Source organism: Rhinoderma darwinii, chromosome 5, assembly GCF_050947455.1.
Source record: "Rhinoderma darwinii isolate aRhiDar2 chromosome 5, aRhiDar2.hap1, whole genome shotgun sequence".
Lineage (NCBI taxonomy): Eukaryota > Metazoa > Chordata > Amphibia > Anura > Rhinodermatidae > Rhinoderma > Rhinoderma darwinii.
This window is the reverse complement of record NC_134691.1, coordinates 311,928,446-311,952,850: the sequence shown is the minus strand read 5'-3', so window position 1 is coordinate 311,952,850 and position 24,405 is coordinate 311,928,446. Positions and strand designations below refer to the sequence as shown.

At 41.8% G+C, this 24,405-nt stretch overlaps 1 protein-coding gene and 1 pseudogene across 2 annotated transcripts in view; one reads left to right on the top strand and one right to left on the bottom strand.

Moving 5' to 3' along the window:
- Positions 1–3,566: 3,566 nt before the first annotated feature.
- Positions 3,567–9,694, bottom strand: LOC142652609 (ankyrin repeat and LEM domain-containing protein 2-like; annotated as a pseudogene).
- Positions 9,695–14,736: 5,042 nt separating this feature from the next.
- Positions 14,737–24,405, top strand: part of CREM (cAMP responsive element modulator) — a 40,429-nt gene continuing 30,760 nt past the window's right edge. Inside the window, exons 1-2 of one of the 2 annotated variants that reach the window (XM_075827448.1) lie at positions 14,737–14,997; positions 23,143–23,254. In XM_075827448.1, the coding sequence (XP_075683563.1) occupies positions 23,147–23,254 (108 nt within the window). In that variant the 5' untranslated portion in view covers positions 14,737–14,997; positions 23,143–23,146. The remainder of the gene's footprint in view (positions 14,998–23,142; positions 23,255–24,405) is intronic. The other variant, XM_075827447.1, reaches the window with a different exon arrangement.

Sequence of the window (24,405 nt, the reverse complement as noted above, 5' to 3'; positions counted from 1 at the left end):
TTGACATCCCAGGGTTCCTGGGAATATTACAGTCCTTCTATGCTTCCTTGTATTCATCAAAGGTGTCCCCTACTGCGGCGGATGTTAGGGGTTTCCTGGGGAATGCTAATCTCCCGAGTCTGAATAGTGAGGATAGGGCCCTGCTGGATGTCCCTCTTAGCCTGGAGGAATTGCAGGAGGCTGTGCAAGGAATGGCCAATGAGAAAGCCCCGAGTGTGGACGGCCTGCCCACAGAGGTATGTAAAAACTATGGGGATGTGTTGTTGCCTAGGCTGCTAGAGGTGTTTCAGGAGGCCTTGGAGGTGGGATATTTGCCGGAAATCTATGCGAGAGGCCACCATTGTAGTGCTTCCTAAAGAGGGTAAAGACCAATTGCTTCCTGGGTTCTACCGCCCTATTCCTTTGTTGTCTACTGACGTCAAAATTCTTGCAAAAGCCCTGACCAACAGGTTAAATAAGGTAATTTCCTCTATTATTCATTGTGATCAAACAGGCTTTATGCGGGATAAGGCGACATCTGTTAATATTCTGCGTCTGTTTCTTAGTTTACAGATCCCACCTGATAATGTTGGTGGCAGAGCCATCTTGTCGTTAGATGCCGCTAATGTGTTTGACAGCGTTGAATGGCCCTATTTGTGGCACACGCTGGAAAGTATGGGGGTAGGTCGGTTTTCATTTCCTGGGTTAAAGTTTTGTACTCCAGTCCCAAGGCCAGAATTAGGGCTAATGGAGCTTTATCGGAGGGGTTTCAGCTCTATAGGGGTACACGGCAAGGGTGTCCACTTTCGCCCCTTTTGTATGCAATTGCTATTGAGCCTTTGGCGGCAGCAGTTAGGCTTTCCCCAGCGATTTGCGGATTTGCATATGGGAATTATGAGAACAAAATTGCCCTGTACGAGGATGATGCATTGTTCTTTTTGGGAGATACGTGACCCTCTTTAACTGCGGCTATGTCTTTAGTGGATGAGTTTGGACGTCTATCTGGATTACTATTAATTGGCAGAAATCAGCTTTACTTCCGATAGACCCACTGGTTGAGTCTGTGGATACAATAGGGAGCTCGGTCCAATGTGTTACACAAATGCGGTACTTGGGAATAGAGGTGACAAGGCGGATATCTGATTTTGAGGATTTGAATTTCATGCCCAATGGCATCCAAATTGAGTGCGTACGGGGGAAGCAGTGAACGCGCACAGCGCCAGCCGGGCCACAAACTCTGCAAGTCAGGGTACCGAGCATGCGCACTCACAGGACCATGTGCAGATGATGGAAGATCATAACAAAGCAGGTAAGTGAAAGATCGATCATGCAGAATACAATCTATTAGGAGACAATAAGGAGGAACTTGGGACTACCATACCTCTTTCCTTCATGTACATGAGATGGACAAGAAAGAATAGTAGGAGGCCTGGCTACCTTTAGTAATAAGTGAAAAAAATCATCAATTAACAGAAAACATAACATCCACTAATGCATAGTAAATGTGATAACATCTCTAAATATATATTGTGTGTTGTGTGAATAGGACATAATCCAAATATCTGAAAATATAATAAATAGTATTAAATCAACTTAGTTCCCAGACATATATCGTATATTAGGTAAATAATCTATATGGGGAAATACCCCAATATTTATCAGTGATGGTGCAGGATAACTCAATCTTGCAAAATGAAATAAAAAAAAGTAAAAAAAGAGAAACACAAAATTGAAAAATAACATAACAAAAAAATAAGTGCAACGAAATATCTTCATATATCCATCATCACGTAGGTGTTTTATCTCAGGCAATGTATGAACGAATACCTCTCCCCATATTCTATGAAGAGAATAACAGTCCATAGGTCATCCAGTGCTTCAGAATCCAAGATTTCTACACAACGTAGAATAACGGCATAATGGAACAAGAATAATGTCTAAAATAAACGAAACACAAAATCAAATTAGTACAGACACGGTTAAAAATATATTTTAAAAAACTAAGCGTAGAGAACAGCTATAGAAATGAAGCGAAGCTCAATTTTTCATAAAGACCGGTGGGGGCCATGGTTCCTAGGGTTATAATCCACTTACATTCCATCTGGGATAATAATTTCATTACATCACCACCTCTGATTCCGCATTGTATCCTATCAATCCCCCATGCCCTGAATGTTTTATGGGTCACATCCATGATGTATTTTAAAATGTTTAGGGATTGTTTTCAAAAGGGTGATGTCATCAATTTCTTTAGCAGCAATGATGTCTCTTACGTGTTCCCTAATTCTGATGAGCAACTGTCTCGAAGTTAGTCCCACATAGACTTTTGAGCAACCACAAACTGCATAATATATAACAGATGCAGGATATGTAGTGCTGAATTTGGAACTGTCGTCCATCTCGCATGGAGTGAAATACCTTTGTGCGTATGATGTTCGCACAGGCCATGCAATCACCGCACGGATAACAGCCCCAATTTGGGCCTCTTCTTGAAAATGGATTACGCAGTTTGGCGATGTAATGGCTTTTTACCAACATGTCTTTCAAATTTCTGCCTCTTTTGGCTGTCATTGAGGGGGACTGAGGAAGAACAGTACTTAGTGTGGGTTCAGTCTGGAGTATAGGCCAATATTTATTTAACACAGATCTCATGTGTTGCCATTGATTGTTAAACATGGAAATAAAACGTATCTTATTGTCTGTGATTTTTTTATTATTCTCCTTGATATTTCCTGGGGGATGTAATATGGTTTTACGCTTTGTGATCTTAGCGCGTCTATATCCCTATTTGATACAACGCTTACTGTTACCTCTCTCTAGGAATCTTTCCCACAGATCCCTAGACTGTTCCTCAAAAAATCCTGAGGAACTGACCAACTGGGACAGCCTTAACTGTTGAAAATGTATGTGCCGAAGTGGCATGTAGGAGGGAGTTAACCGATGTTTTCTATCGAAAAACATTTGTTTGTAAGTATCTCTCCTCATCCACAAAAATAGAAATATCCAAAAAATCAATCCTAGATGTGTCCACCGTATAGGTAAGGTTAATGTTTAGGTCATTGATGTAAAGCTGTTGCATAAATTGTAACAGATCAACCTCACTACCCTGCCAAATAATGAATGTCATCAATGTATCTTAGCCAGCACTGCACATGATCGACAACCCATCTCTAAGACTAGAAGCAAGTGTCACAGGTGATAAGGACATGGATGATTTACTGGGTGATGGATAGTAGTCACATATGCCTATAGCAAACTTTTCGGCATCTTCTCTTGCCTGGAACGCTTTAAACCTGGAACCTTTCAAAGTTTTAACAATCTGAAGAGCTTCCTTTTTGTCAGTGTAAATGTGGACCTTTTCACTCCTCGCTGACGTGCCATCATACACAGGGCAGACAGCATAGAACACAGGGGGGTCATTAGAATGGGAATTTGTGGAGAAGTGAGCAGCTACTCAACTGCCACTAGCTGCAAAGTTTCTTCTGGATATGGCCTCCTCTGTAGGAGGCTTTAAACACACATTGTATCCAAAGTCCCTGTCTTCAGAGTATTTGGCCTGGTGATCACAAGGAGCATTTTGTTGCTTCTCAGATGTAGCTATCCCAACACATGAGCTGAAGGTCATCAACACCTTGCTGTTCCAGTAAAGTACGAGCTAGTTTCTTCTCAAATAGAAATCTAGTTGTCGATGTGATAGGTCCACACTTTAATCCGGCCTTTAATATTTCTGCTCGTAGCTCATCTAGATCTAACAGCTTTAAATTGCTTAAAATTTTCTCCATACTCTGTTCAACTATAGACGACAGCGCAGCATCCGTGAGTATGATTCTGTCATCGGTGATTTCAGATTCTCCAGAATCTGAAAATATGCAGGCCGGCCACTGCCAAGTGAGGTCGGTATCGGGAGTGGATCAATCCAGTCTTGCTAGCTTATTTTTTAAGCTAGCGGACAAAAGAAGCATCCTGACCAATCTTCGGGTGGAGTCCGCCCCAACCTCCCATTGAAGTGAATGGGAGGATTAATCTTCCTGCCGACGGCATGAATAATTCCGTGGCTGATTTTGCAGCGTGACCCGCTAAGAAAATTCCGCCGTAAATTGTCCCATTAAGTCGCATAAATTGTAACAGATCAACCTCACTACCCTGCCAAATAATGAATAAGTCATCAATGTATCTTAGCCAGCACTGCACATGATCGACAGTGCGGGAGCCATGAAAAACCTGTCTCTCCCAAGAACCGAGAAACAGGTTCGCATACAACGGCCCGCACGCCGCCCTCATGGCAGTGCCTTGTGTTTGTAGGTAGAACACATTTTTAAAAACAAAAAGGTTGTGACTCAGTATATATTGTAATAATTCTAGTATGAGTCCACATACTTGAACTGCGTTGATACCTTCCTCATGCCTAATACTGGTGTAAAGGGATTCAACATCCGCCTTAACGAGAATCATGTCAGGATCAAGAGAGATACCTTCAATTCGTCTTAACACGTCTGTCGTGTCTTTGACAAAAGAAGGGAGGCTTTCCACCATTGGTTTTAAATAGTAGTCATTATACTTGCAGACTGGGTCACATAATCCTCCAATTCCTAATACTATGGGGCGCCCTGGTGGCTCTATTGGATTTTTGTAGACTTTAGATAGGAAGTATAATGTTAGAATTTCTGGGCACTTAACCATGAGACCTTCAAGGATTTTTTTGGGGATTATCCCCTTATCATATGACAAATTCTGAATTTTACCTAATTTACCTGAAAAAGTTTTTATGGGATTGTATGGTAATTTAGCATATGTCTGTTTATCCCTTAATTGACGGAAGGCTTCTTTTTCGTATTTCTCGATTGGCCAGATCACGACATTCCCACACTTGTCTGCAGCTTTATAGACCACATCGTCATACGATTGTAATTCTCTCAAAGCCACCCATTGGGCTGATGTTAAATTTGCAAGCAAAATGAAGTGAAGTGTCAAATCCCATTTTATCAGGGGTGTTGAGATATAGATCAACAATATATTGAATTATTTTCTGAAGCATGATCTCATTGTCATCAGGATACATAAGTCTCATGAATTCTGGGTTTTCCAAAGTATACAGTAAAAGGTGGCTGATACCAGCCTGGTTTTCCTTGGCAGCTACATGCATGACATTGTATCTACATCCTTCCTGAACAACAGTTGGGTTGTCACCAGACCCTATAAGATAACGAGGATTGCTCCATATCAGATCTGAAAACGTCGCTAGATCTCCTTTTTCTACAGCCTTCCTTAGTTTTGCTGTCAAATCTTGGGTCCTAGGACTCTTGAAGCTGTTTGCTTTCTCCTTGTTCAGGCTTTCAACATTCGGAGCAGACAACTCATCTCTAAGAAGACCAGAAGCAAGTGTCACAGGTGATAAGGACATGGATGATTTACTGGGTGATGGATAGTAGTCACAAATGCCTATAGCAAACTTTTCGGCATCTTCTCTTGCCTGGAACGCTTTCAACCTGGAACCTTTCAAAGTTTTAACAATCTGAAGAGCTTCCTTATGTCAGTGTAAATGTGGACCTTTTCACTCCTCGCTGACGTGTCATCATACACAGGGCAGACAGCATAGAACACAGGGGTGTCATTAGAATGGGAATTTGTGGAGAAGTGAGCAGCTACTGAACTGCCACTGGCTGCAAAGTTTCTTCTGGATATGGCCTGCTCTGTAGAAGGGTTTAAACCCACATTGTATCCAAAGTCCCTGTCTTCAGAGTATTTGGCCTGGTGACCACAAGGAGCATTTTGTTACTTCTCAGATGTCGCTATCCCAACACATGAGCTGAAGGTCATCAACACCTTGCTGTTCCAGTAAAGTACGAGCTAGTTTCTTCTCAAATAGAAATCTAGTTGTCGATGTGATAGGTCCACACTTTAATCCTGCCTTTAATATTTCTGCTCGTAGCTCATCTAGATCTAACAGCTTTAAGTTGCTTAAAATCTTCTCCATACTCTGTTCAGCTATAGACGACAGCGCAGCATCGGTGAGTATGATTCTGTGATCTGTGATTTCAGATTTTGCGGAATCTGAAAATATGCAGGCCGGCCACTGCCAAGTGAGGTCGGTACCGGAAGTGGATCAATCCAGTCTTGCTAGCTTATTTTTTAAGCTAGCGGACAAAAGAAGCATCCTGCCCAATCTTCGGGTGGAGTCCGCCCCAACCTCCCATTGAAGTGAATGGGAGGAGGAATCTTCCTGCCGAAGGCATGAATAATTCCGCGGCTGATTTTGCAGCAGGACCCGCCAAGCAAAGTCCGCTGTGTGAACTGACCCTAAGTGATGGAGCTAAAAAAATAATAATGGTTGCAAACATCTGCCTTTTGACTTTTATAGTAAAAAACATAAAAATAGTATGGTATAATGTATCTTAAAGTGGACATTTTTAGTAGTTCTAAAAAGTGAAGTAGTCTATGCTATTCAGTTCTGTGAATAAAAAAGGTATCCAACGTAAAGAACGGGGGCGAGATCAATATCAGTATCGATCTTGCTCATTTAACCCCTCAGATGCAGCGCTCAATAGCGAGCGCTGCATCTGAGTGGTTTTGGAGGGAGGGAGGGGGCTTCCTCTCTCACCCCACCGGCGCCATGCTATAGGATTGCAGGGTGCCAGTGTCTTCTATGGCAGCCGGTGGCCTAATAAAGGCCCCCAGGTCTGCCTCTAGTTAATGCCTACTTAATGCCAGAGGCATGGCCTAGCAGGTGCCTGTCCGTTTTACACTGACAGGCAGTGTATTATAAAAGTTTATAATAAATAAACAAATAAAAATCCAAAGTAAAAAAATAATTAAAAACCCACTTTTTCTCCTTACAAAATGCTTTATTATGAAAAAAAATCTATAAAGCTAACACATTATTTTACCCACTCGACGAACGCCATAAAAACAATGCAAGAGGGTACAATCATGCATGTTTTTTGGGACTGCCCACTCCTGACAGATTTCTGGTGAGAGGTGTGGTGCATTTCCTCGAAATTTACAGATTTACCCCTCCCACGCTCACCGGGCCTTTTCCTGCTCCATCTGTGTGAGGTACCCCTGTCTACGTATAGACGCTCATTGGTTCGCCATTTGGTGAACGCGGCCAGGGCGTGTGTCCCTGCACTTTGGAGACAAACCTGTCCCCCGCCAGTGGGCATGTGGTTCGGTAGGATTCAGGAGATTATGAGAATGGAGGACCTCACGGCATCAATGAAAGGGTCCCATGCTTCCTTCATCAGAACATGGCGTGAATGGATCAGATTTCAATCCTCTGCGGAATATAAGGCAATCATGGCCTCTTGACTTATCACCTAGGTCTAGTGTGTCAGGTTAGTTTCTTTCCTTTTCTGTCTTCCCTTAGTGTCTCTGCTTGTCTTCCTTTCTTTTACTGTTTTTCTGTTTGCCCACGGAGTATTATGCACAGCAGCGGGTTCAGGGTGCATATCGGAGATTCTTTCATTCTTGATTTGAGCGATGTACTATTGTTCTTGTGATCCTATGCACTTATGTAATACAGGTAGTTGACCTGTGGCCTGTTGACTGTATTGCACTGGCTTACTCCAATTGTGTTGTGTATACTTTGTGTTACAAAAATGAAAATAAAAGAATTATAAAAAAACAAAAAACAACAATGCAAGAAATGCAGTTTTCTGTTCATCCAGCCTTAAAAATTTTTGATAAAAAGTGATTAAAAAGTCGCATGTACTCCAAAATGGTACCAATAAAAACGACAAGTTGTCCCGCCCAAAAAAAGCCCTCATACCACTGCATCGGCGTAAAAATAAAAAAGTTTTGGCTCTTCAAATATGGAGACGCAAAAACAAATAATTTTGATAAAAAAGTGTTTTCACTAAAACATAAGAAAACTATATAAATTTGGTATAGTTGCAATCATAGCAACCCGCTGAGTAAATTTATTGTGTTATTTATATCTCTCGGTAAACGGCGTTAAATTTAGGACGCAAAAAAGTGTGGCGAAATTGCTGGGTTGTTTTTCTATTCCCCCCCCAAAAAAAGTTAATAAAATGTAATCAATAAATTATGTGTAACCCAAATAGTGCTATTACAAAATACAACTTGTCCTACAAAAAACAAGACCTTATACATCTATGTCGATGCAAAAATTAAAAACGTTATAGCTCTTTGAATGAGACGATGGAAAAATGTAGTAAATAGCCTAAAATAGGCTAGTCACTAAGGGGTTAAATGTGAACAAACTCTACACAAATGTATTATATGGATCCATAAGGGTATGTTCACACGGCCTATTTTCAGAAGTTTTTTCGCCCGTAAACGCACCGAAAAACAGCTAAAAATACGGAGGCCGAACGCCTCCAAACATCTGGCCATTGATTTCAATGGGAAAAACGGCGGTTCGCTCCAACGAAAAGCTCCAAAACGGCCGGCAAAAAACGCCTGATGCATAAACAATGGCTGAAAACCACTCCGTCTTTTACAGCCGTTTTTTGTTTGCCATGTGAACACACCATAAGGGTATGTTCACACGGCAAGCAAAAAACAGAGCTGTTTTCAAGGGAAAACAGCCCCTGATTTTCAGTTGATTTGAAAGCATCAAGCATTTTTTTACGGCCGTTTTTGGAGATGTTTTTCTATTGACCCAATGAAAAACGGCTCCAAAAACGGCTCAAGAAGTGACATGCACTTTTTTTTATGAGGCATTTTTTAAAACGGCCGCATAAAAAAACGCCCCGTCGGAACGAACCGCCGTTTTTCCCATTGAAATCAACGGACAGATGTTTGGAGGTGTTCAGCCCCCGTATTTTTAGCCATTTTTTCGGGCGTTTATGGCCCAAAAAAACGGCTGAAAATAGGCCATGTGAACATACGCTAAAGATTGATGGGCTACTTTATAAATCTTTGCACATACCTTGGATTAGGTTTCAAATTCCCAGTGGTTGCTTTCCACAGCATAGTCAGTAAAAAACGATTTCCGAAACATCCAGGTAAAACAGCTAAGCAGTGAAACTTAAAGCTCACAGGACAGGACTGCCGAGTACTGAAGCATAGAACTGTGACCTTTGGGTTGGACTGGAATGCTCCAGGCCTCATCACCTGAAATCACTCAAGACTGGTGTAACGCTCCATACTGGACTATAGCCAAAGAGCGTACCTGGATCCCCGGCTAACGTAGCATAGTTCTCAATAGACAGTTGGGTTGCAGATGGTGGGTATAATTAATGTCGTGGTCAAATGGATGTAGGTTGGAAACAAGTAGACAACTTCAGGTTCAGAAATGCTGGACGAGCCTAAGAGCACCCAGACAGATAGAGTGCCGCAACGGATTTGGTGAAATACCAACAGCTGGGGCTACATGGTGACTTTACAAGTAAATGGGAGAAGGCTTTAATACTGTGAGACGTTGCTACAAGTGTGTTGGCAGTATGGAGCACTGAAAGGTGGAATCAATGACTGCACGAGCGCCGCATCCCTTCCAAACAGCTGATCGGCAGGGGTGCCGAGAGACAGACACTCCGTTTTGATGTTTATGCCCTATCCTGAGGATAGGCCATCAATTTTAGCTGTCCTGATAACACATTTAAGTAGTATGCTTTAGTCTGGATACTTAGGTTCCTTGGAGACACCTTTGTCCTTCAACTCGTGGTGAACTGGTTGACCATTGCTGCCAGTAATAAGACTCTATTGGAGAATTACTATTAACTCCTTCCCGATATTTGACATACATATACGACATAGTTGGGAGAAGAGGGCGAGTATGGAGCAGTCTCCCTTTGTCACCCCATCGCCACTACATAATTAATATCGCTGCAACCGCAACAATCCGAACTATTACAATATAACGTTATTTATCTTGCATGGTAAGCACCGTAAAAAAAAAAAATTTTTGGTCACGTCTCTTTCCAAAAAATCAAATAAAAAGAGTTCAAAAAGTCATATGTACCCTAAAATGGGGCCAATAAAAACGTCAACTTGCCCCGCAAAAATCAAGCCCTCCATCGACGGAAAAATAAAACAGTTATGGGTTTTCAGAATATGTTGACACAAAACAATGTCAATGTAACAAATTGATTTTATTTTGCAAAAGTAAGAAACCATAAAAAAAAAAAACACCTTTTGGTATCGCCATAATTGTATTGACCTGCAGAATAAAGTTAACATGTCACTTTTACCGCACGGTGAGCACTCTAAAAACAATGGCGGAACAGCTGATTTTTCAGTTTCTCAGTATGATATATGGTGCCATTAAAAACTACTTGTTTTTATAGATCATTATGACTTATTCTTTCATAGATGATTATGATTTCCTTAATTCTTGTATCATCCTGTGTTACGGGTTCCACTAATTGATCACGCAATTTTCTTTATACGGTTCAGTATTAAAATATTTTTTTCCTTATGATGTATAATAATTGTTCTCTGTATATATCTGAGGTGACAGCTCTATATAATTTTATGTAAACAGAGATAACTCATCTATATATGTTTTCATATTATTTTACATTTGTTCATACTGTATTTTTGTAAATTTTATTGCCACCTTTGTAAAAGCATTTTATTCTTTACCATTTTAGCGACAGTGACAAAGGCAGAGGTTCGGCCGAAACGTCTTTACCAAGTCGCTTACTACCTCAACTTTACCAACTTTTGTTGCAATAAAACTTAAATTTGTTTGCATCTGGATCTCTTGTGTGTGCTGGGGTTATATATTTCCAAAATTGTGGGATTCTGGTCCCTACCTTACTAGCACCACGCCAATAGATTGAGGAGTGCATCCCAATATCTATTTTTGATTAAAAACTACAACTCTTCTTTAATACTTCAATGTCAAAGTAAACATAAAAAAAAAGTATGGTTCTTGGATGGCTGCAGCAGGAAGGGGATAAAAGAAGTTTTCTGGGATTTTGCATTGATAGCCTATCCTATCCTTATCACACATTGATAGCCTTTCCTAAGGACAGGCCATTAAAGGGGTTTTCCCATAATCATTATTTATCACTTATCCACAGGATAGGTGATAAATGTCTGATTGCTGGGTGTCCGACCACTGGGACTCCACCGATCATGAGAACGGACTTACCTTGGCATTCCTGGGAGCCCGATGTGAATAAAACAGTAGTGCGCACGCTCACTACTGCTCCATTCCTATGGGGCTCCCAGGAACGGGAAAGGTAAGCCCGTTCTTGTGATCGGTGGGGGTCCCAGCGGTAAACCCCCACTATGAGTAAACCCCTTAAAGAGGCTCTGTCACCAGATTTTGCAACCCCTATCTCGTATTGAAGCAGATCGGCGCTGCAATGTAGATAAGAGTAACGTTTTTTTTGTTTTTTTAAACGAGCATTTTTGGCCAAGTTATGACCATTTTTATATTTATGCAAATGAGGCTTTCTAAAGTACAACTGGGCGTGTTTAAAGTTAAAGTACAACTGGGCGTGAATTGTGTGTGTACATCTGGGCGTTTTTACTTCTTTTACTAGCTGGGCGTTGTGAATGGAAGTGTATGATGCTGACGAATCAGCATCATCCACTTCTCTTCAGAACGCCCAGCTTCTGGCAGTGCACAGACACAGCGTGTTCTCGAGAGATCACGCTGTGACGTCACTCACTTCCTGCCCCAGGTCCTGCATCGTGTCAGACGAGCGAGGACACATCGGCACCAGAGGCTACAGTTGATTCTGCAGCAGCATCGGCGTTTGCAGGTAAGTCGATAAATATAAAAATGGTCATAACTTGGGCAAAAATGCTCGTTTTTAAAAAAAAAACAACGTGACTCTTATCTACATTGCAGCGCCGATCTGCTGCAATAGGAGATAGGGGTTGCAAAATCTGGTGACAGAGCCTCTTTCAATGTAAAATCACAGAAAGCCCCTTTGAATTCACTATTAATTTAATAAAGTCTTTGGTGATAGAGCAAAAGGATTTAGTCTTCATGGACTGTTAGGGCTTTAGACTGCATGGGGTAAGCAAGTAAAATAGCATTCTATACCTGGTGGCCCAGCGACATAGTAGACTCTCTTGGTTACTCAGTGGAATAATTTCAGTTAACTTAAAGGGGTTGTCCACTACCGGACAACTGATGACCTATCCACAGGATAGGTCATCAGTATATGATCTGTGGGGGTCCGACACCCGGACCCCACACCGATCAGCTGTTCCGGTGGCCGCCGGACGTCTATGAGGAAAGCAGTTGGCTCCGGTCACAGAATAGCGGCAGAGCTGCAGTTCTGCAACACGGCCGCTATGTAATGTACGGAGCCAACTGCTTCTGTCTCCGTACATTGCATACTGTGCAATGACATCCGGTTCACAAAGGCCACCGGAGCAGCTGATTGGTGCAGGGTTCGGGTGTCGGACCCCCATAGATTATATACTGATGACCTATTCGGTGGATAGGTCATCAGTTGTCCGATAGTGGACAACCCCTTTAATCTGCATTAGTCCTACCCTGGTGTCTATGTGGGAGAGTGTCATGTTCATAGTGACCCAAATGTCAAGGACTCATTTGTTCAATCCTGGATTTCCAGTGCTTTCATGTCTAGTGTGTGGTGTGTAGTGGACACTCTGCTATTTTTCTGCCAGTTCTGTTCCCTCTTCAACTGGAAAGAAGCTTTATATCATAACTATCAGAGATCAATCTGAGGACAGTGAGGTCCCTGTCTTCTCATTAGATTATTTATATGAGAGTATTGCACAGAAGCTGCAGTTATTGATCCATTTAGAACAACTGGCCATGTCAGAGTTCCCCAGACGATGAGCTGACAGTGGAGGTCCCATCCCGCTTTGCCTTTAGCACTCCTGTTCATCGAGCCCCACATGTCTGCAAAGGCCGGATTCTTTCACCACCACCAGGCAATTCCTCATTCTCCGATAGCTCCACCATGCCACTCACTGCCTATGTCCTGTATTCAGACGCTCCTCTTGTGGCTTGCCAGTGTGGTAGGTTCTGATCCTGATTGATCACAAAAACATTTTCCAACAGCGCAAGAACAGTAAAGGCTGATGTTACTCATAGACTTTTTTGAGTCCATACTGTGCCTCTGATTTAACACAAAGGCTTTCTTCTTTGTGAGAAAAAAACATGACATACTCCAATGCATGCATAGTATAATTCATCTGTCAAGATAATGGGGTACATTTAGAAAAGCAATGAAGCTATTTCATGGCATAATGACATTGATAAAAGTGGAAAATTTATATTGAACATATTTTCAAGCTCCCGACACTTTTTCCGACACCTCCAAAAATTTTGTTTTTGCCTAAAAAAAAAAAGAGAAGTAGCTTTCAAGTCATACTGTATACAATTTACAAAAGTATCTGCACCATACTCCTCAATGAATGTGTGCAGTTTTGGGGAAATATACTGTAGTTGCATACTGTGTACTCATTGGCTCTGCCAGTACACGTACATGTTGCCTAGTATACATCATCAATGCCGGGGCGTAATCGGAGTGGAGAGCCAGGTATCACCCCCCTCCAAAATCAGGCATATACAAAAAAACAAAAAACCTTTACTCACCACTCCTTCATCCTCTCTTGTCTGTCGGGTGCCCACCGCAAAAAAAAAAGTATGCAACTATTAACGAACATTAACGAAGTTTTGCGTGGGAAACTGATCCCATGCTTTCCTATGGCAGCCGTTTTGGCATCAGTTGCGACACCAGACATGTCTCTGCGCAGACATTGATTTTTTCCTGTTATGAACGCCGGAGCGATGCACAAAATGTCATCAGTTGTGTCCAGGTCAGGCATAAAACAACTGGCCAGACACAACTGCTATACATAAATCCGGCCTAAAAATAAACAAAAAGGTTTCCTTGATGTATTAACGAGTGACTGTCCTTTCAAAAACCTTTTGATATGTCACATAGATCATAAATTTTGATCAGTGGGTGTCCCTGTGGCTGAAACCCCACCGCCGCTCATATGGAGGTGCAGAAGTACTCAGCTGAGCGTCCTGCATCTTTGGCCGTGATCGGAGCTCATTAGGCCTTAGTCACACCAGCGTGTCCGATTTGCATCAGCAAAAAAATGGGCCGTTTTCCATGCATACGATCGTCCGTATTGCGTCAGCGTGGTTTCCGTGGGTCGTTTTTCTCGTCCATGTTTCTCCTCTCCGAGCACTTCCTGGTTTTACTTTTTTTTTTTTGTCTCTGCATTTCTTAAGCGACTGATGCATAAACAGACAGCACATAGATGTCATCCATCATGGCAGACTTCAATGGGCTAGTCTGATCCGCAGAAATGGACACGTGGTGAGTTTCACGCAATGAACACGTGCTCGGAGAAAAAACACGGATGTACGAGTAGACCCATTGAATTGCATTGGTCAGTGCCCTGTTGGTGACAGCACGCGGACCTGAAATACGTTCATGTGAATAAGGCCTTAGGCTGAGGACTGGTTCGTAGATGTTGAATGTCAGCCGTTTTCAGCCTGGCAAGAAGCGCCAATCACTGTGTTCTTCTGCACCATCGTTTCAGCGACAGTGAGGGTCTCACCACCCGGACCACCACCAATTAAAACTTCTGAAAGGCCTCTATGACATCAAAAATTTACTGTTACTCATTAAACAAAAGGCATTTGCCAAAATGATACAAACGGACCTTAGAAAATAATGGACTACAGCACCTATACACATGCAGTTATGCATTACAATGGACTGCAGCCTTTTCAGTGAAACTACAACTCCCATTATATTCCAACAGCCGCAGCAGTGTCACAAAGCAAGCACTAAACATGTGTATAGCAGCAATCGTATAATGCGCGCGCCCGCCGGTAACCATGGCAATGACTGACGCCATGCCCAGACAGGGGCCGTTACTTGGCCAGTCCCAACCGGTCAGTCCTAAGGGAAGGAACAGAAACCGCTGTCCCTGCGAAAATCCCCATCCGCCCTAGAGAGCTGAGGGGCCGGCAAGGCAACACCAGCTTCACAAAGCTCTCTACTAAATCCTCCCACCTGCTAACGTGACCGAATACGTATATGGGCGTCCACCCTGACTGGTCCGCCCGACGTCTCTGACGAGTCAGTTACGTATATAGTAAGTTTCTCATACACTGGGAGAGAAGGCAGCTGCAGTGTCAACTGTGCTCCACTAGGGGGAGCCGCTTCTATCTGACACCTGCAGCATTTTTTTAGGGAAACTAATAAAAAAATACGTGAGCTGCTGTATACGCAAATCATGTAAAACCATGTAATCCACCTATATATATACTTATTTATAGTATGTGTACATATATAACATGCATGGACATCATATTTGTGTATGAATCATCATAGATATCAAGGGCAATTGTAGTTAATCAATGACAGTTTACCCGACTGCAGAGTTGACGGCTACTAAAAATCAGTCACAGTATTATTAAATCCTCAAGTGAATGTCCTTTAAAGGGGTTTTCTGGTTTAAAAACTTACTCTTTGTGTTATGTATTTTATTTTACATTTACTGAATATACTTTTTAAGAACTCTGCTTGCTGTCAGTGAATAGTAACATTCAAACAGAGGTCTTGAAATTAGTACTGATTTGAAACACAAAGGAGGAGATTTATTAAGACTGGCGTTTCATATGCCAGTCTTAATAAACAGTTCGCTGGATTAAGATGCAACACATTTTTAAGAAGCGAACTAATCTTAATAAATGTGTTGCAAAGTTCGGCTTGCTGGGTCTTCTCAGGCTCTCACTGACAAGGTACCCCAAAACTGGCGTAGAAAGGTTAATAAATTCCCCCCAAAGTATATTATAATGCAGCAAAACTTTTTCGATAAGATTTATTTACAAAAACAACAGAAAACCTCCGTTAAGCATTTATAGATCTCACATAACATGGTTCTCTTCATATCATTTTAGAACTGTTCAGGCACAATATTTGCAATAAAACAAATTTTAGAAGTTCCTATCTCTTTAATGAGTAATGTTCCTCTTTCTCTGACAAAATTGCTTTTGTTTCAGGTTTCATAAGGTCGTTACGCATGAAAAAAAAAAAATTATTTTAAAGGCTATGTAAACCTTTGAAAGAGATTTAAGAAAAAAAGGTCAGTGATTTTGGTGCAACTTTATAATTCGTTTTTATTAAAAATTATTTTAACTTTTTGAGATACAGCTGCTTTGTATTCTGCATACAGAGCAGCTGTATCTACAGAGCAGCTGTATCGTTTGCTAAGACTTGAATCCTTTAGTCCCGTGGACCTGAGGTGTTCAGCGTCAGCAGGTCCTGTGTGTCCCTGTTATGAATTTAGATGTGATGGATTACAGGTGGATCATGCGTGTCAGAGACATGCAGAACCCGCTGACACTGAATCCGTCAGTCCTGCGTACCTGAAGGGAACAGGATTTAGCGAACGATGCAGCTGCTCTGTCTACAGGATGCAGAACAGCTGCATCTCAAAAAGTAAAAATATTTTTTAATGAAAACTGATTATAAAGTTGCAGCAATCACACTGATTGACCTTTTTATTAAAAAAAAAATTGAAGGGGTAGTTCCAACTTAGACATTTATGGCATATCCGCAGGGTGTCTGATAGATGCAGATTCTTGCTCTGGGACCTGCACCTGTATCGCGAACGAGGGTCACCTGACCCCTGCTTCGCCCGTCGCAGGCTGCCGATTCCAGGTAGGGCTAGTGGAGAAGGGGCCGTGCATGTGCACGGCTCTCTTCATTCTGCTCAATGGAAGTTACGGAAACAGTCGCGTAAGCGCTGCACGGCACTTTCTTTAACTCCCATACATTTGTAACAATCTATAGAAGCTGAAAATTATTTCTGTAAGGCTAGATTGACACGAACGTGGGGACACTTGGATGTGAAAAACATGATGTTTTTCACATCCGAGGTGCCTCCGTCCCATTTTCACAGGTCCCCATAGACTTGAGACTATGGAGGAATCTGTGAAAATGGAACAAAATAGGACAGGTTCTATTTTTCAACGGACCCTTCACACGGTGCCGTGTGAACGGCCCCATTGAAAAACATGTGTCCGTGTGACGGCCGTTGCTTTAACGGCCGTTACATGGACGTATTTCAAGTCCATGTGTATAAGGCCTAAGTATCATGTAACACAGAAGAATGTTTAAAATGCCCTGCTTCTATTATGATCCATATTAATAAATGTATCCTGGCATGCTACAAGTACATCTAGTGTAAAAATGAATACTTACAATACATTTATGCCAGAAATCTGTGATTCCTATGGTAACAGTGATTGTATTCTTGTGTGCCAGGCAGCACACACAGCACAGAATTGATTCTCTCTCCAACGTATAAAACTCTCATGATCTGCCCAGCAAGAACTGCATTAGAACTATGATGAGCGCTGATTTATGATTCTTTGGATTACATTTGGTCATAGTAGCAGCATGCATCTTTTTGGCCCCTAATGCAAAGATGTAAACTCAGTGATACAAATTCTTAAAGAGGACCCGTCACCTCTCCTGACATGTCTATTTTAGAAAATAATTGTATTTCCCATGAAAAGAGAATTCTGGAACATAATTTCTCAGGATTTTGCGTTATGCCATTCCTCTGTTATTCCTCCTTGAAATGTATGTATAAATTGACTACTCGGTGTTACTATACCTCTGGTCAAAAGGGGCGTGTGCCTACACTGTCTCACTCCGTCAGCACTGATTGGACTGTATCAGTCGGTGTAGAGACACACCCCCAACTGGTAACACCCAGCTGTCAAATTATTAATAAACAGATCTAAGAAAAGATGCGCCAGGATTCTTATTTAATGGGGAATACAATTATTTGCTAAAAACAGACATGCAGGAGAGGTGACAGGTCCTCTGTAAAGAGAATCTCTCATCAGAAAATGGTCTATTGTTTAAAGAGGCTCTGTCACCAGATTTTGCAACCCCTATCTGCTATTGCAGCAGATCGGCGCTGCGATGTAGATAAGAGTAACGTTTTTATTTTTAAAAAACGAGCATTTTTGGCCAAGTTATGGCCATTTTTGTATTTATGCAAATGAGGCTTGCAAAAGTACAACTGGGCGTGTTGAAAAGTAAAAGTACAACTGGGCGTGTATTATGTGCGTACATCGGGGCGTTTTTAATACTTTTACTAGCTGGCCGTTCTGATGAGAAGTATCATCCACTTCTCTTCAGAACGCCCAGCTTCTGCCAGATCACGCTGTGACGTCACTCACAGGTCCTGCATCGTGTCAGACGAGCGAGGACACATCGGCACCAGAGGCTACAGTTGATTCTGCAGCAGCATCAGCGTTTGCAGGTAAGTAGCTACATCGACTTACCTGCTAACGCCGATGCTGCTGCAGAATCAACTGAAGCCTCTGGTGCCGATGTGTCCTCGCTCGTCTGACACGATGCAGGACCTGTAAGTGACGTCACAGCGTGATCTGCCAGAAGCTGGGCGTTCTGAAGAGAAGTGGATGATACTTCTCATCAGAACGCCCAGCTAGTAAAAGTATTAAAAACGCCCCGATGTACGCACATAATACACGCCCACTTGGACTTTTACTTTTAAACACACCCACTTGGACTTTTGCAAACCTCATTTGCATAACTACAAAAATGGTCATAACTTGGCCAAAAATGCTCGTTTTTTAAAAATAAAAACGTTACTGTAATCTACATTGCAGCGCCAATCTGCTGCAATAGCAGATAGGGGTTGCAAAATCTGGTGACAGAGCCTCTTTAAAGAGGCTCTGTCCGCAGATTATAAGTGCCCTGTCTCCTACATAATCTGATCGGCGCTGGAATGTAGAGAACAGCAGTGGTTTGTATTTTGAAAAACGATAATTTTTTAGCAAGTTATAAGCAATTTTTGATTTATGCTAATTCGTTTCTTAAAGAGGCTCTGTCACCACATTATAAGTGGCCTATCTTGTACAGAATATATACACTTCTCTCCACAACACCCACTTGGCCAAAAAGTAAAACACGCCCAGTTGTCCATTAAGAAAGTCATTAGCATAAAGCTAAAATAGGTCATAACTAAAAATGATCGTTTTTCTAAATAAAAAACACTGCTGCAATCTACATTACAGCGCCGATCACATCATGTACAAGATAGGCCACTTATAATGTGGTGACAGAGCCTCTTTAATGCCCAGCTGGGCGTTTTTTTACTTTTGACCAAGTGGGCGTTGTAAAGAGAAGTGTATGACGCTGACCAATCAGCGTCATACAATACTCCCCATTCATGTCCATCTATATTCACAGCAGAGCGTGATCTCGCGAGATCACGCTGTGCTGTAACATACACCCACAGTAACTTTACCGAAGTGTCTTGAGAGTGAATAGACATCACCTCCACCCAGGACGCGATGTCTATTCACACTCCCGACACTTCGGTAAAGTTTCTGCGGGACTTAATCGCTGCACAGCGTGATCTGTTACAAAGGCCAAAGATCAGGCAAACATGCGTTCATACAAATGCTCGTTCCTGATAATTGCCCTGTGTAAACAGGGCAAAAATCAGCAGATCAACAAGCAAAGGCTCGTTCATCGGATCATCAGATCTTTTATACAGCCCAAAAAATGGGCACTAGTCGGCAGCACATCTCACTGCATAAAGAGGGGATGGGCTGCCGACATGATGCAACAGCATTGGTACGAATGATTATTTTAACAAAACCTTCATCCCCATACTTTAACGATCGTTCGTCCCCATACATCAACGATCGTTCGTCCCCATACTGTAATGATCGTTCGTCCCCATTCATCAACGATCGTTCGCCCCCATACATCAACGATCGTTCGTCCCCATACTGTAATGATCGTTCGTCCCCATACATCAACGATAGTTCGTCCCCATACTGTAATGATCGTTCGTCCCCATTCATCAACGATCGTTCGCCCCCATACATCAATGATCGTTCGTCCCCATACTGTAATGATCGTTCGTCCCCATACATTAACGATCGTTGCTCCTTGTGAATGGAGTTAATGAGCGGCGATCGATGTGCTGTATTTTTGATTAGCACTCGTTTTTCTGGCCAGTATCAGGCCATGCAAGAGCACCTTAATGCACAGAACACTCCCCCATAAAAGTCAACAGTCCACATTTTTTAATAATGGCATATTTTACGCCAGTGTAATTAGAAAAGGAAGTTGGCGAGAATTGTACCTAATTTATTAAAAGGCGGCTCTTAATTAATCTGTGCATTTGGAATTGTCTGACAGTTTGAATTTCTTTTTATACCTGCTATGACCAGTCATACATTTGCACCATTAATTTGCACCTTTTTTAACCTTTGCCTTTAATCCTTTCCTGCAAAATCACGTGTCAGGTACGTCACGGTGCAGGGGGGTGATGTATGGAGCAAGCTCACGCGCTCAACCATGGCTTAACAGGAGACTGTAAAGCTGACAATATACTGGAATATATTAGTATTGCAGTGTATTGTACCAGCAATCTGATGATTGCTGGTTCGAGTCCCCTAGGGGGACTATTAAAAAGTGTAAAAAAAATATTATAAAAGTTAACATAACTGCTATCGTCACGTCCGTAAAAGTCTGAATTGTTTTCCGACTTATAAAAGTCGGAAAACATAAAAAAACATAGAAATTTGGTATCGCCATAATCATATCAACCCATAGGATAAATTGAACAGGTAGTTTTACCGCACAATGAACGCCATAAAAACTAAACACCCCAAAAAATGGTACAATCTCTGTTTTTTACCTATTTGACCCCACAAAATGTTTTGTCCTCAGTTTCCCAGTACATTTTATGGTACAATAAATGGTGCCTTCAAAAACTACAACTCGTCCGAGAAAAATAACCCCTCATATGGCTAAATTGACAAAAAAATAAAAAAAGGCATGGCTTTTTAAGGCTATGTTCACACGGAGTATTTTGCAGGCAGAATTTCTGCCTCAAAATTCAGTTTGGAAGTTTGAGGCAGATTTTCCTCTCCCTGCACGCCGATTTTCGCTGCGATTTTCGCTGTGTTTTTCGCCCACGGCCATTGGGCGCTGCGGGCATAAAACGACGCGAAATACGCTTTCTCTGCCTCCCATTGAAGTCAATGGGAGGTGAGAGGCGGAAACGCCCGAAGATAGGGCATGTCGCTTCTTTCTCCCGCGAGCCGGTTTTACTGCTCACGGGAGAAAACCGCCCCCGTCTCCCATTGAAATCGACGGGAGGCATTTTCGGGCCGTTTTTGACGAGCTTTTTGGCGCGGTTTCCGCGTCAAAAAACTAGTAAAAAAACTCTGTGTGAACTTAGCCTAAAGGCAGGGATGAAAAGAGAAAAATAAAAAAACGAAAATCGGCTGCAGCGGGAAAGTCTAAATGTTTATTTACAGCTTTATTATGATCACTTTACTTGCTTTTTTTCTTTTTTAGAGTGAGAAGACAAATGTTGCAATTTTTTAGAAATGACTTTTTAACCTTTGCAATTTCTGCTAAAATTGAATACTAATAAATGTAGGCCATTAAAGGACCAGTGTCACGAAAAAAAATTTTTTTAGATCAATTTGCTTTTAGTGTTTTATTAAAAATGTTTTTATTTATTTGTGTGTTTAATTTTTTTAATTTTTTCACTTTTTCTTCCCTATGGGGGCTGCCATTTTTTTTCCCATCTCTGTATGTGTCGATTAACGACACATACAGACATGGAATACGGCACATACAGTCCCATAGTGAATGCGAACGGGGCCCGTTCCATCCACTATGCTGTACTCCGTCTGTGTGGGAACGGCGCGACGGGAAATTGAACTGTGCGACGTCCGGCGCCATTTTCTTGTGGACCGGAAGTCGCGGCCGGACAGTAAGATTACTACTTACGGTCACGGCTTCCGGACTTGTGCACTTGGAGCGGAGGTAGCAGACGGACCGGAGGGAGCGGCGGCGGCAGGAGCAAGTAAGTTAGGTCTGTGTATGTACGTGTTTTACTGTGTTTACTACTGTATGTTAACCTACTACACTGTGTGTTAGCTCAAAAAATGGCGACACACAGTGTAGGAGGTTTGACGGTTCAATCCCCTCGTTTCTCCCGGCACTAGCCAGGATAAAGGAGGGGGGGATTCTGAGAGCTCACTAGAGCGAGTGAGTTTTCTCAAATTTTGCAGCATAAAGCAATGTGGTTGCTTTACCACATGCAATGCTGCAATTTTGGGAATTGCTCCATCTAGTGACCAGCGCTGGGAAATATTATAAATTAGAATCTAATTTATAATATTTCCTGACTCGTGAAAAGATTAAAAAAATTAGAACAATGTTTAATCACCTATACACTAACTGTTTAACTAAAAAAAAAAAAATTTTTTTCTAGCGACACATTCCCTTTAAGTCATTTTCTGATTGAGGTTACATGTGGCTGCTGTAAAGCAAATCTCTGAACTGCTGTTCACAGCTCAAAGAAAGAGCTCAGGAAAGATGGCTGCCCCATAATCATGTACAGGAAACAGAATAAAAAATATACAAGCCCAAAATAAAAACAGATTAAGGGCCAGTTCACACAGAGTTTTTTTACGCAGAAACGCGTCGAAAAACGCGCCAAAAATCGTCGAAAATGCCTCCCATTGCTTTCACTGGGAGGCGGAGGCGTTTTTTTCCCACGAGCGGAGATACCAGCTCCCGGGAAAAAGAAGGGACATGCCCTATCTTTGGGCATTTATGCCTCTGACGTCCCATTGACATCAATGGGAGGCAGAGAAAGCGTATTTTGCGGCGTTTCAAACAGAATTTTGAGGCGGATTTTCTGCCTGCACAAAACTCAGTGTGAACCCAGCCTAAAAAAGAGGTTTTTTTTTAGGTAATGTTTTCAATTATTAATAATAATAATAATAATAATAATAATAATAAAAAAAGGAGACACATTGCCTCTAAGTGAAGGTTCAGAGTAGCAGTTTTAAATAACTATTTGGCAATTACATACATAGCAATTTGTTATTATAATATAGTTATAAGAATCCTTGCCAGTTGCCTCCCAAACATTCAGACAATAAATCTGCCATGGACTCCAGAGGACATTTATAAAACAACCATAAAACAACCTGCATATGCTAATGGGTCTGCGGGCAACTCATAATGACAACTCCTTTTAGAGCATATGGCTGTCATAATGGCGGCCCTCGCTATGAGCCAGCGGAGAGACACTCAGACACAGATGATTTCCACGGTTTAGAGAATCTGGACTCAAGGCGATGTTTAAAAAGGGGTTGTCTTCACGATACTCTATGATATAGCTTTATTGTATTGTTTCTTTTTGTACCAGGCAGATGACCATGGAATCTCCTGATTCACAGCAACACGGAGAACTTTATGCTGTTTCTGAATGTGATTCCATTGATGTGGTTAGTAGGACTCCTGTTGGCAGTAAGAAAAAGGTAAATCTACATCCATGTATCTGCAGATCATTTCATAATGTATATATCTTAATAAGGTATGTCCCAGCACATTGCACCAACAATTCCCTTAACCGCTTCAGGATCGGGCTATTTTGCGCCTTCAGGACTAGACACCGTTTAGCCATTTTTATCATGCATTAGTTAAACAGCTATAACTGTTTTATTTGTTCGGCTAGCGACGTGATTTTTTGCGATGTTGTTCCTTAGACAATGTAGGTTTATTTTTTTTATCATTTTTATTCAAAACCTTTTTAGTATTTTAGAATTCTTAGGCTTAGAGTTTGAAAATAATAGTAAAAACATAAGCTATTTTTACTTTTTAGCTATTTTTTTCTGGTAATAACAGATTCACCCTAAAATAGACCTTTTATTTGTGATCATCATTGTCTACCGCAAATTTTAATATATTACATGTCTATTTTAGGGTAATTGGCTCAGGGCTAGCATATGACAATGATTGGCGGGGGGGGGGGGGGGGGGTTTGGGGGTGGGTATTTTATGTGTATTTATTACTAATTTTTTTACACTTTATTTTACTTTTATTTTTTTATTATTATGGTCTGTCCCTCAAAGTTCAGAAAAGTCCTTTTGGGGACTTTATTTTTTTTTACTTCTTTTACACCACGTTTTTCCACTGTAACTGGGGAAATCAGCCCTCTCATAGTGACTATTGTCACTAATAGGGCTGTGCTGGGTCTAGTTAGACCCAGCTGCAGTCTGCCACTAACGGCATCCCAGCGATCATGTGACCAGTCACATGATCACCGGGACCAATCACCGGGACCAATCACCGGGACCTTGCCGCTGTCTCTATTCTTATACACAGCGCTCATTGAGCGCTGTATAGAAGTGATCAGAGAAGATAGAAGCAGCGAAAGCCGGAGACCCGACATTCAGCTGCCCGATTGCTCTGGCAGCAAGCTAAAACCCGCGCCATTTATATTTACGGCACGGATTGTAGGGACCCTGACCGCTGGCCGTAAATACACAGCCAGCGGTCGAGAACCGGTAAAAGCGCACCTAACTTTTTCAGGTGACTTTTCAGAATCAGCCATCATATGTGTGTACATGAGAAGTGACACTATTTCTAGCCATTATATGACTTCCTATTCTGCATTTTGTTTTTAGAA